This window comes from Cervus elaphus, chromosome 17 (genome assembly GCF_910594005.1).
Source record: "Cervus elaphus chromosome 17, mCerEla1.1, whole genome shotgun sequence".
Classification (NCBI taxonomy): domain Eukaryota; kingdom Metazoa; phylum Chordata; class Mammalia; order Artiodactyla; family Cervidae; genus Cervus; species Cervus elaphus.
This window is the reverse complement of record NC_057831.1, coordinates 63,333,259-63,347,014: the sequence shown is the minus strand read 5'-3', so window position 1 is coordinate 63,347,014 and position 13,756 is coordinate 63,333,259. Positions and strand designations below refer to the sequence as shown.

Here is a 13,756-nt window from a genome sequence, read left to right as displayed (position 1 = left end):
GACGCCGCACCAGCACGCGCCGGCAGCCCCCGCTGGAGCCCGGGGCCCTCCGGGGAGCCCTGGAGGGGGCCGCGGGGCGCAGCGCTGGGCGGCGCGCGGGCTCCGCTCCGCCGGCGCGGCGTGGGCGCGGGGAGCGGTGCCCCGGGCGCACCCGGGCGCTCGCCGCCGCCTGGGGCTGTGCCGCCGCAGGTGCCCGGCGGGCGGCGGCTCCCGGTGTCTGCGAGAGGGCAGGGGCGGGGGGTCCCTGATCTCCCGGGAAACTCGTTGGCCCTCCTCCGGGGCCTGGCTCCTCCTCCGCGAGGCGTGGGGCTCGTGCCCGCCGCTGCCTGCGCGCACCGCGCCGCGCCTGGCGTCTGCCCCTACCCCGCCCGCCCCTGCCGACGCTTCCCCCTCCTCCTCTCCCTTCTCCTCCGCCCATCACCGCCACTACGGACGCCTTCGCCGCTTTCCACTCCTCGCGCCGCCGCCGCCGCGCCTCGCGCGCTCCTGACTCCGCCAGCCCACCGCCTCGGGCTCGCCGGGTTGCTGCAGTCGGTCCCTCGCTCAAGTTTCCTCTCTCTTCAAGATCAGGGCGGAGGGCGGAAAACAGCAGTTGTGCCTGCCGTTTCAGGTAAGGTCGCACGCGCGGTCCCAGTAGGGAGCTTTGCCTCCCCGTTTACCTTTGGCTTCCCGTGCCTGGCTCATCTCCCCTCCCTCCACTCCCCGCTGTTCCCTGGAAACCGAAGAGGCTCAGGTCGCCCCCTCCGCCCCAGCATATTTAAAAAATCATGTCGGTACTCCTCACGAGAAGCCCATTTGCAACTCTCCTAGGATCCGAGCCGCCCGGCTCGTTAGCCTGGCTCCTTTATAGTCTTCAACTTTGCAGACCGCGGTCGCCGCTGCCCGCCTGCCTCGGCTGCATCTCGGAGCCTCACGCTCCGGCTCGGATTGTGGTCCTCGGCTCCGGAGCGGCTGTCAAACGCGTCGTTTCGCAGCAGTTAATCCGAACCCGGCTGCCTCCAAGATGTGGTCTTGGGCAACTGTGGATGGGCAGGGAGGGCGGTGTTTTTATTCGATTTTTTATTTGAAAGGGAGTCAAGGAGTGAAGTCGTGAGAACTGCAGTTCGCTGTAATGAGAAAATAATCATCGAGGAAAGTGGGCTGGCTGCCCCTTGCTTCTCTGGTGGTGAATGCGGGGGTGGTCTTGGTTGGGGGATCGTGGCAGGAAGTACCCGTCTCTCCTCCCCCTTTACACCCTCCTCTCCAGCCCATCCTTTTCTCTAGCTCGTATGTCAGAGCAGGGTCCCGCGTGTTCTTCTTACGTGTGACCACAAAACAGTGTTTGCTGACGATGGGGCTGGGGGAAGTTCCTGGCAGAGCAAAGTCTGATTATTTGGTCATCTTTCTGTGAAGAGAAAAAAAAAAAAGAAAGGGGGTGGGGTGGGGGGACACGTCCTTCAATCATCATCACACCCCGTACACACTCCACTGGCATCGTCTGTGTTGCTTTAACTCCCGTTGCCAGATGAAATGACATTCTTTTGGGCTATTTGGATGGTATGACAGAATGTAATTTTGAGTGTATATTTTGTTTTTCTTCCATGATTTTACAAAGAATGGAGATGAAGACGAAACCGAACAGCTCCAATATGCAGTTGCTGCTTTTCGTTTTCTTGGCGTGGGACCCAGCCAGGTGAGACAGTTTTTTACTGTTTTGCCATTTTAAATTCAGGGTAAAGGTGTGTTTCCTGAATGCCATCAGTGCAGACAGAGGTGGCTTTTGAGGAGCTGAAGTATTTTGAAGGACCATTTCTAATGAAAAAAGGCAGTAGCAGGAAACAGAACTGTAAAGTGGCAAAGACTATTAGAAGTTTGCTGCTTCTTGTTGGCAGCCATAAAATACAAAAGTGAATACAACATTTTCTTTAAAAAACATCACAGGAGAAAAGAATACTCTTTAGATGGCGTATTTTTGCGAATAATTGAAGTGATTGTTATATGTGATAGTAATAACACCACGATTCAATAAAGAGGCCATCAATTTTCCTTTAAGCCAAACAGAAAAGCACAAGCTAAATGATTTTTGGCAACTTAATCTTTTTCTCTCTCTGTTTTCCTTTTTTGCTAAAATGGGCTTGGATCTTTTAGTCAACATAGAAAACCTAAGTGATGTGTGAATCTGAAACCTCTAGGTGGAGGCAGTATACAACTTCACAATCACGAACAATAAAACAAAACCTTGATTTATTAATAACTTTTCTGTTACTGATTTAGAGGTCTTTTATTCCTGAGATGGTTCTGCCATAAACAGTACTACTTTGAAAATGTAACAAATTCTGTTTTACCTATATTCTACAAATATAAATTTTAATTTCTGTTGTTTTCAACAACTTCATCTTAATTACAGTCTTTTCTGATTTTTATCATCAGTGGGCATTTTCTATTTATTGCCTAAATTTAGGATATCGTTTTCAACATACCACAGTACTTAATAAAATTTAAGATTCTTATGAATGTCCATGTAACTGTTATTTTAAAAATTAGTATTTATGATTTTATAATACTTTTATTTCCCTTTAAAATTTTAATTTTCCTGTCTCAGTAATTGTTAAAGAATGAAAATATTTTCTAGACTTGAGAAGAAATTTCTTCATGAAGTTGCATTTTTATTTGTAAAATAGCTCCTCATTTAATATCTTGATATTGACTTTAGAAAGAAAATGTGACATTAATTAAAAAACACATTCCAGTGAAAATCTCTAAGTGGAACTTTATGATTATCTTAGTGACTAGTTTTAAAATTAGCTTAAGACAATATAGAAACTTTTGTGGCTCAACATATGAAATCATTTGCTTACATAATTTAAAAATGTTTCTTTATACCACAATTTTAACATTTTCTCTGAAGACAATATTTGCTTGAAGTTGGTTACCAATTTGTTCATGTATTTAGACTATTTTTAGCTACTAGCTATACAATCATTTAAATGCAAATGAATTCTGTCAATGATATTTTGGACAATGAACCTTGATCAGAATGCAATTACATATATTCTTTGATTTTAAAGGAGTGAACAAACCGTGGTCAGTTAATAATCACTGAAAATCCTCAGAACTTATTTTTCTTCTACTAATTTTCTGTTCTATATTTGACCAGTAATGCTCATGCCAGTATTTTATTCTATTATATAAATGATTCTTTTTTTGGACCAGTAATTTAAATCTCTGAATCATTCTGGGGGAAAAAAATGGCAGTGAAGAGGGACGTTCTGTTTTATACATCCAGTTGCTACTGCACCAGATCGCTGGGTGTCACAAAATCAGGTCTCTGGCTTTCTGTTGGAGAAATAATGGAGAAAATCACTGCTTCGAACCCTCTTCCGGTGATATTTTAAGACCATTTATTCTTTCTGCAAATTTATATCTCACACACACACGCACGCGCGCGCACACACACGCACACACGAAGTAGCTGGGCATGTCAATCTTGGATGACCTCTGTTCCTTGCTCTCCACAGAGGCCAGCCTGGCGGAGGGGTAGTCCTCCAGGGCTGTCTGCAGCTCTCGTGGGCTCTACTGATCCTTTCAGAGCCCACCTCCACCTCCTGGCTACACTGGAGCCTGGAACACAGCCAGTGGAGTTTCCCTGATGTCTATATTGCACTTGGCCATTGGGTGGAGGTATACCCAAAGTTAGAAAATCATCTTGCTTTAAAAGAGAAAAAGACATAAAAGGAAAAGACATTTCTGAGGAAGATAGAGAAATTTTGTGCCTCCAAGGAGGCGATTTATTTTCCAATTAATATTCAGATCCCTGAAGAGTTATTTCAGGAACCCCTTTGGGTTTTTTGTACCTTTCTAAATGCAGAATAGCATTGCTAGTACCATCTGCATGTGATCACCTCCAGTCCTAATGTATCCTAGGGAATAGATTTTACAAAGAAATGAATGGTTCACCCACTTTGCTAAGTGGTAGGAATCTGAAATAATTTTGATTTCACACTTCTGATAATCTAGTGTTTATTACCCACTTACAACAGACTGTTTACCTTCCTCATTGACGCACTGGTATTTATAGAACTGAAAAAAAAAAAAAAAGGAGAAAATGGGTGGCACTAACAGCTTAAGGAGCCTTAAAATTCAAATCAAGGAAGAAGAGCATGTTGGCACTTGCAAAACACACATATGTATATATATCAGCTTGTAAAATTATCTGTTTAGGTTGGTGCTGGCTAACATCCAAGAAGATGAGGCTAAAAATAACATTACCATCTTTACAAGAATTCTAGACAGACTTCTGGATGGTTACGATAATCGGCTTAGACCAGGACTGGGAGGTAAAAATAGTTTTCCTTTTCTTAAACACAAAGTAATGCCTTTAAAAGTTAAAGGTAATATTTATATTTTAATACATTTGATACATGAATGCCACTGCCACGTATTAAAAAACACAGATAATAGAAAATAAGGTATATGAAATAACATTATCTCTGATTCCTTTTATACCGACAAAATTTTTAAACATAGCTTTTACAGAATATCTGAAGTCATATAGAACCCAGACTTTGTGCATGAGTATTTTTTAAGTTAGTTTATTGATAACAGCTAAGGTTTTCAAACTTAGAGCATATGAAAGTGTGGCATTATTGGATAGATGCGCTTGCTCAGTGTCTTTCATTTCCTTCACTGAATTTTGCAGATGCCTGTTTTCACATTGGTATAGATGTGTAGAAATGAGAAACAAAAATGTAAAGGAGGGTCTGAGTTGAATTTTAGCAAATTTACTTATTAGGATTCTGTGATGATATTTCTTTACACGTGCAGGTGACTTTTCTAAGGTACAGCTTCGGTTTAGCATTCTTGAAACTTTCAAAGATATTTTGGACCTACTTTAGCTGTAGACCTAAGTTATTGGCCTGTGGCACAGTTTGAAATCAAATTTAAATGTTCTTTCTCAACTCAGAAAAACAAATCTATTTTATTTTTTCCATACAGGTAAAGGAAATTAAGCTTGGCTAATATGTTAATTTTTAATTATCCTTTAGCATAGTTGGATGATACTAAGGATATTAGGTGTAAATAGGGTAGATGTGTAATTCCTAAAAGAATTCTGGGTCAAAATACTGTTACTCATCAGTTCTAATAAGATATGTATATATATGTATATGTACATATATGTACATGTGTACACACACATATATATGTGCAGATATATGAATGCACACATTTATCAAATGTATGTTATACTGATTAGGATATTCAGCTTAATAACTAATTCAAAATTAAGGCAAATTAGCTGAATGCTTGGTACTGACAAAGATTTATATAGTTAGCCTGATTATTACCTGGTTGGCAACTGTGCCTTTTTAAATTGCTTCAAAAGATGTGTAGTGACTAAATACCTGGATGTCCATGTCAATATTGTCTTTGAAAAATATAAAAGATGATTAATTCTATACATATTTGGCAATTGTATGATTTTCATTGCCCAGGAGTCCGATTGTTGGAAAAGATTCAACTTGTTTTAAGTAATATGCCATTTAATTGCTACTAGTTTTGGACTTGAATCCTGAGTGGTACCTTGCATTTTAAGAGGGAAGTACTGGGAAGGAATAACCTCAGAATTATGGTGTGTTCTATCTCTCGGAGAGAATTCGATTGTTTAATATACACTGTCTATTAAAAGTAAAAACTAATAGAAAAAAGTATTTCCTTAGTAATTAACATGCTTAATGACCATGAATATAAGGCATTACTGTCCATGTTAATATATATAGCAAGGAACTAATATCAAACTCATACAATAGAAGTGTGCCTAGCATGAGGCTGTCATAGTTCATGATGGTGGTTTGAGAGGTAGAGTGCACTGAGGCAGATAGTTTTTCCAATGTGTAGATTTTATTATTTTTAAATAAATCATGTGCTGTCAAAAAAACTTAAAATATTTGAGCTAGATCTTGGATTTTGTCTGTGAGGTTTTAGGAGAGATATTTATACTATCAGCATATAGTTGGAACATAAAAAATACCTGTTAAAGGACATGGGTATTGCCGTTTATCTCTTCATATTTCTTTTTAAATACCTCTTCCATTCTCTTTACTTCCATTAGCAGCATTTGAATATAAATCCTTGTTGCTCATTCTGTAGGTTAATGCAGTAGATGAAGTGGTTTTCCAGCTTCTTGCCTGGTGACTTCCTTCCCGAGTCCTTCTCTGACATTGGACTTGTGCTAATATTTCACAGTCACATTAGTCTTCTGTTAGTCAGTACTTTTCATATATTACCCTCTCATCTTGCCTACTTAGTCACTCAGTCACGCCCTGTTCTTTGCAACCCCATGGACTGTAGCCCTCCAGGCTCCTCTGTCCATGGGGGTTCTCAGGCAAGAAGACTGGAGTGAGTTGCTATACCCTCCTCCAGGGGGTCTTCCCAACCCAGGGATTCAACCCAGGTCTCCTGCGTTGCAGGAGGATTCTTTACCTGTCTGAGCTACCTACTGGGGAAGCCCAAGAATACTGGAGTGGGTAGCCTATCCCTTCTTCAGGGGATCTTCCCAACCCAGGAACTGAATTGGGGTTACCTGCTTTTCAGGCAGACTCTTTACCAGCTAAGCAACCAGGAAGGCCCCTCTCCTCTGATCAAATGCCTTTTAAAGCTCCCCATTGCTTTCTGTAGACAATGATGAAGGGGAAGTGGAAGGAGTATAGTCCTTGCATGCACATTGATCTAGATTAGAATTCCTGCTCCATCTTCACACTCAAAACCATCCTTGGCCAGGTAATCTGTTTCCTTCTGTTTACAATGACAGGATATATTTACCTTCTATATTATAGGTTTGTTGAAAGGATTACATAAATAAAAGTGTATACCAAAGCAAATGCCAGGTACTAGCATTTAAACACAATCAATTCCTTTGCTCCTTCCATAGGTTCCTACTTTGACAACCAGAACTTTTACAGTTTACTTCTCTGGCTTCATTTTTACTTTGCCACTCATGCATCTGCACTTCAAACACATCTACCCATTTTCTTTTGATAATCCATTCACATCTTCTCCCTTGGCTGGCTTCCCTAGTAGCTCAGAAGGTAAAGCATCTACCTGCAATGCGGGAGACCTGGGTTCCATCTTTGGGTCGAGAAGATCCCCTGGAAAAGGAAATGGCAACCCACTCCAATATTCTTGCCTGAAGAACTTCATGGACAGAGGAACCTGGCAGGCTACAGTCCACGGGGTTGCAGAGAGTTGGACACAACTGAGAGACTAACACATCTTTGGCATTTGATCATATTAACTCTTTCTGGGGAATAATTCCTCATCCTTTCTGCTGAACTAAACTTTTCCTGTGATGACCACCTCACCATGGGTCCTTTTTAGTAGCACTCTTGATTGAATTGAAACACCCGGATTCAATTTTCTCTCTGCTGAATTTCTTTAGCAGTCGTTGGCTCTGTATCTCATTTGGTACTTATTATGTGCTATCTTGGATTATTTATTATCTTTTTATGTGTCTCTTGTTACCTTAACAAGATTGTAAACTTATTGAGGCAAGATATTGTATCATAAATCCTCTGCACTCTCAGGAACTAAATATTGATTTGCATATGGTAACCATAAAATAAATGTTGATTGCTTGATTAACTTTTCTGTGACCAGTTAATCATCTGTAAAATGGGATTACTCACATCTGGCTGACCTTTGGGTTGGGAATGTCGAGGATATACATTGAGCATCATGCTACAGGAAGGTGGTGTAGTTTGGTGAAGGAAACATAACTTTAAACTGTGGAGATTTTAGGTAAATTCTGAGCTTGGGTACTGAGCACTCCTGTACTTCATCAGTTCAGTACTTCATCTCTCTGGGGACACATCTGTTGTCTATAAAATGGGATTACAGTGACTATTCTCAGGGTTTTTGATGAATATTAATTACAATGATATATGCAAAGGATTTAGCAGTGACTGGCCTATAGTAGAGAGTTAATACATAGTAACTGAAGGCTTTGAAAACCTTAGTAAATACAGTGTTGTAAATTTCAGTTATTATTGTGGTTTCCTCTCTGTTCAAAATTCTTAGCCTGAACATCCATATGTTATTTCAAATAAAAAGTTCTGGGAAATTATTTGTATCATTATGCCTCAGAAATTAATAAGGGGGGAATGGGTTTGAGTCAATTTAATATTTCAAACTGAACATCTCTATTGATGCATAATCTGAATAATTAAACTCAATTATTATTATATTTCCTTAGTAATGAAATGTAAATGAGTATATAGGAAAGAGAAATCAGTTTGGGACTTACATGATGAAAGTTATACAATACATTGAATGATAAAATTTTAAGATATTTAATAACCAATTATGAAGTGAAATTTAGATGCTCAGTCATGTCGGACTTCTTTTGACTCTATAGACTAGCCTTCCAGGCTCCTCTGTCGGTGGAATTTTCCAGGCAAGGATACTGGAGTGGGTTGCCATTTCCTTCTCTAGGGGATCTTCCTGACCTAGGGATCAAACCTGGATCTCTTGCATTGCAGGCAGGTTAATTAATTGTTTCCTTCTTCCAGTTTTGTTTAGGTATAGTTTGCATCTAGCACTTTGAACATTTGAGTTGTGCAGAACTGCGGGTCCTCTTTAACCTGCAGGTCCAAAGACAGTACTCAACTGCTCGAATCCTGCAGTGGTCTCTACTTGAGTCAGAGTAACACACAAATGTCTTTTGATGGCCTCCAAGGCCCTGCGTGATCTGTCTTCCTATTTTTGGCCTCTCCTCACACCACTCTCCTTCTTGCTAAGACTACTGTGGTCACACTGGCATCTTTTCTGTTCCATGAAGACACCAGCATATTCCTTGGAGTTTTTCCCCTGACTGTTTCCTCTGCCTGGGTATCTGTTGACCTCACCTTCTCAATGAGGCCTCCTCTGACCAATAAAATAAATACAACATGTCCATCCTCTAGCAGTGCTGATCCTTCTTACTCGGTTTCAGTTTTTTTCCCTTTATAAATTTGGCTCTTATTATTTTTTAATACACAAGATAATTTTTTAATCATTATGTCAATTGCTTATTTTGTCTCTTTTGCCAGAATTCAGGCCAATGAAGGTAGGGGTTTCACCGGTTTTGTTATCTGGTCCTCAAGCATCTATATCAGTGCCTGAAACATAGAAAGTATGGAATTAAATATTTCTTGAATAAATTTTAATTTTATTCTTTTATTTTATTTAGTATACTTTCATGAAAAGAATCAACTATAGAACTTACCTTATCCTTGAAATCACCTGAACAGTTTTATTTCCTTATCTTACTGGTCTTTCACTGTCAGCATCAGCATAATTAGGTTGACTTTTTGTTGAATAGAAACAATTACTACACCAGTTATTCCAGCTCCTGCCTTATGTTAGTTATGATTCTGCTTTGAACCACCTGTGTGTCTTTGGATGATTCATTAATCCCATCTGTGACTTCATCTACTCATCTGTGAAACTGGAGGAGAGATTCCACTTACCCTATTTATGTCACAAGGATAATGGCATGGTTCAACTAAATTAAAAATTTTAAGAAAATATGATGTGGAGTACAATTGATAGCTATTAGTCTTAGGAATAAGAGAGGAGTGTTCTTCAAGGAGAACGTCATCTTAGAAGGTAGTATCCTTGAAAACAGATGACGAAAATATTGGTAGGTCTTGGTTGGCTTGAAAGTGAAAGTGAAAGTCACTCAGTTGTGTCCAACTCTGCGATTTCATGGACTATACAGTTCATGGAATTCTCTAGTCTAGAATACCAGAGTGGGTAGCCTTTCCCTTCTCCAGGGGATCTTCCCAACACAGGGATCGAACCGTCTCCCGTATTGCAGGCAGATCCTTTGCCAGCTGAGTCACAAGGGAAGCCCAAAAATACTGTAGTGGGTAGCCTGTCCCTTCTCCAGCGGATCTTCCTGTCCCAGGAATCGAGTTGGGGTCTTCTGCATTGCAGGTGGATTCTTCACCACCTGAGCTGTCAGGAAGCCCCTGGGTTGACTTACTTCATTGTAAATCTGGAAACATATCTATCAAGACCATATATTCAGATTAGCTAAAACTAACCACTGAATCAGTTTTCTCTTTTTTCTTCCTTTTACTCGTTGGAGCTAACAACTTGGGTACCACCTATGAATTTCCACATTCCATAAGAGGCTTTCAAATTGTTAGCTGAATCAAAGGAGCAACAGTTTTTTTTGGACCGTGTTTATAGGGTCACTGAAGAAGATGGATGTTTAGACAGGCCTCATATATTTATGACAGCTAACATTCACAGTGCTCAACTGTGACAACTATTAGAAATGACAAAGCTTGGCATCTAAATTATAGATTCAGTCTGGAAAATCTAGATTGAGTACCATGCTTAACTGCATTTTGATAAGCTGTTTTAAGGAGCTTGTCTAGATAGAATCTTTTCTTTAGTGCTTCGTTTTGTCCTCTAAAAACTTGAAGAAGCTTTATGCTAAGGCCATGAAGAACATGATGTCAGATTATCCAGTTAGGGTCTGAGTGTCAGTTTCCAACTTCACTCTTGGATATTTTTCCTCCAGCTGTAGAGAGACGGATGTTTCTATGCATTTTACTACTCTCGGATTTATAAAACTAGAACATACGATATTCAGTGGACAAAAGTTAGTACAAAAAAATCTGGTCTCTCCCAGAACTTAAGAGAGAGTATGATCTCAACATTGCATAATATTACTTTGTAAAGAAATGGTTTAGGATCAGTACCTCTGAAGAGCAACATCTTTGAATTTGAATTCTGTTGCCACACTATATTAATGACAAAACTTTTCTCTCAACCTCCCTTTGCTTTGGTTTCTGTATTTGTAAAATGTATCTGACTTATTGGTTTGTTAAGGATTTAATGTAAACTTTATTGGAGTGTCTGACAGAGTAGGGACTCAATACTTGTAGATATTGCTGTTATTGTTGGTTCTACTTCTATTAAGAATGCAATAGAGGCCATCAATCAGTATTTCCCTTAATTTATAAAAACCATGACTTATAAAAAAGGATAAATGTGTGGCACATATAACCCAATATATTTTTTTTCACATAACCCAATATTAAAGAAAGGATGTATTTTTTTGTGTTTTTTATGCTGCTGGTTTCATTTTGGAGCATACCTTTGTATTAATATATGTACAGAAACTTTGAAAACAAAACCAATCACAAAAGGAAATATGTCATGTTGTCATGACATGTATCAATTAGGCATCATCAGTTCATGATAATGAATTTGCCTGTAAGAGAAAAATTATATTTACAAAATGACCTCACTACGTGATGCAGATGATGGTCTTAGGGACGTAAAACTGAGAGCATGTCCACGATCCTAGGCTGGGATGTGTCAGGAACTTGAAAGGCAGAGGCTCTGGGTGTTGCGGCTACAGAGTGCATCCTGATATTTAACAGCATCTTAAGGGGTGAGGGATGGTGGAGACGTGAGGAGACAGAACACTGAGAGTGATCTGGAGTTGAAGTGGGGAGGGGACAAACTGGGCAGACAGGAAGCAGTTGGGCCTTTGAGAAGTTCTTGTCTCGGATGGAGGCAGGGCAAGCTTCGGGTATCAGGCCTCTGCTTGAAAGCGATGATCCTCAGCATCTCCTCCTCGCTCAGCAGCTGTGGTGGGGCTGGTGCTCCGGCAGAGGCGTGAGGCAGTGCAGCACGCAGCCTCCCCTCCCTCCTGACTCAGCCTTCTGAGGCCCCCAGAGTTGCTGGGGTAGGATAACCTTCTCAGCCACGAGATGATTTTAAAGCCTCTTTCACCCTCTGCCACCAGATCTTCTCCACCCACTGAGATTTGACTCAGAGTTATAGGAGACGCTGTGTGTGATTATTTCATGAATGATAAAATGAAAATAAATTGGGATGACTTCACCTAAGTGTGTAAATGTGTAAGTAAAAGGTTAGTTGCTCTGCCGTGTCCGACTCTTTGCAATCCCGTGGACTGTAGCCCCCAGGCTCCTCTGTCCATGGGGTTCTCTAGGCAAGAGCACTGGAGTGGACTGCCAGGCTTTTCTCCAGGGGATTTTCTCAACCCAGGGATCAAACCCAGGTCTTCCACCCACTCTGCAGGCAGACACTTTACCATCTGAGCCACCTGGGAAGTGTGTAAGTAGCTTTGGATAAATGTATAAATGATAGAAATCAAGGTATTTTTCATTTATTCTGTACTGAAAATTATTTCATGGGTGGCCTGAAGCATGGGATACAGAAAGATGCTGGCTCCCTGAAGTCGGATGCTGTTTTGTTGTTGTTCATCCGCTAAGTCGTGTCCAACTTTTTGTGACCCTGTGGACAGCATGCCAGCCTACTCTGTCCTTCAACGTCTCCCAGAGTTTGCTCAAACTCATGCCCATCGAGTCCGTGATGCCATCCAGCCATCTCCTCCTCTGCCGCCCCTTCTCCTCTTGCCCTCAATCTTTCCCGGCATCAGGGTCTTTTCCAATGGGTCAGCTCTTCACATCAGGTGGCCAAAGTATTGGAGCTTCAGCTTCAGCAGCAGTCTCTCCAGTGAACACTCAGGGTTGACTTCCTTTAGGACTGACTGCTTTGGTCTTCTTGCTCATCAAGGGACTCTCAGGAGTCTTCTCCAGCACCACAGTTTGAAAGCTTCAGTTCTTCAGGATGTTGTTTGGGAGGCTGGACACTCTGGACATGACTTTCAAAATCAGTTTCTTCAGCTTTGAGTAGGGCCTGTGCTCACCCTCCTGCGTAGAAATTGTGTATACTAAGTTAAACTAGACACATGGTAATGTAGTATGCAGGCTTTTGGATTCTTTTTAATATTGTGAAGCAGACTAAGAAACATCTCTGAGTGGCTGTACACCCTCACCCTAAAGCTGTGTGTGGCTGGCCCGCTCCCTGTCAGGGAATGGTGCAGACAGGTGTCTCCAGAAATGGTTAGAATGAGATTCTGCAGAACTGTCTCTCAGAATGGTGCTTTAATTATATATATATATATATATATATATATATATATATATATATATGAAATAGCTTGTCATTGTATATAGCTTGTAATTATATAATATATAATAGCTTGTAATTTATATATATATATATGTGTATATATATATAGCGTGTGATTATTTTATAGGAAAGGTAGACTGAGTGAGCACATGCCAGTAATGCATTGCATTAGATTGGATGGTGACACTTTCTTCCAAACAGCATCTCCTACAAAATTCAAGGCAGCATCACTGAAGTAAGTGACCCAGAGACTACTTTCTCTGTTTTACTGAACTAACACTAAAGCTTTGTTTTCACCTTAAATGGTTTTGGTTAATAGCAGCTTCTTTCAACCGTTGCAGCTAGAAAGGCATTCATTGCCCTTAATCCTAACTTTGAGGGGCTGTAATTTTTGCTGTTTCAGGCACAAGTACTCCTCACTCAGTGTTCTGTTTTCTCACAAGCCTTACGCGCTGGTGCAATCAGCGTTTCTCATTTTTTCACCCCTTAATGCACAGTGGATAAATCAGACCATAGGCATGACTGATCCATTTGTGTTAGTGTTATTTTTTGATTGATAACAGCTCAATCATGTTGTAGAAATCTATATTGGTAGTGGAGATGGCCAAGTGAACAGCTTGGCTAGTTAGCAGTTCATTATTTCTCAATGTGTTAATGTGAAAAGAGACAAATGAAATTAGTTTGTTCCCTAACATGTGTGTTGAAGACTGATGACATGCCAGACAATCTGCAGGATATAAAGATGTACAAGGTATAGTGTTGGTCTCCAGGGGATGAAATC

General features: G+C 40.8%; 1 protein-coding gene across 3 annotated transcripts in view; it reads left to right on the top strand.

Moving 5' to 3' along the window:
- Nucleotides 1–478: 478 nt before the first annotated feature.
- Nucleotides 479–13,756, top strand: part of GABRA2 (gamma-aminobutyric acid type A receptor subunit alpha2) — a 140,565-nt gene continuing 127,287 nt past the window's right edge. For 2 of the 3 annotated variants that reach the window (XM_043871103.1, XM_043871105.1), the window contains exons 1-3: nucleotides 479–610; nucleotides 1,595–1,672; nucleotides 4,201–4,316. In XM_043871103.1, the coding sequence (XP_043727038.1) occupies nucleotides 1,596–1,672; nucleotides 4,201–4,316 (193 nt within the window). In that variant the 5' untranslated portion in view covers nucleotides 479–610; nucleotide 1,595. Of the gene's footprint in view, nucleotides 611–1,594; nucleotides 1,673–4,200; nucleotides 4,317–13,756 lie in introns of those variants that run through there. The other variant, XM_043871104.1, reaches the window with a different exon arrangement.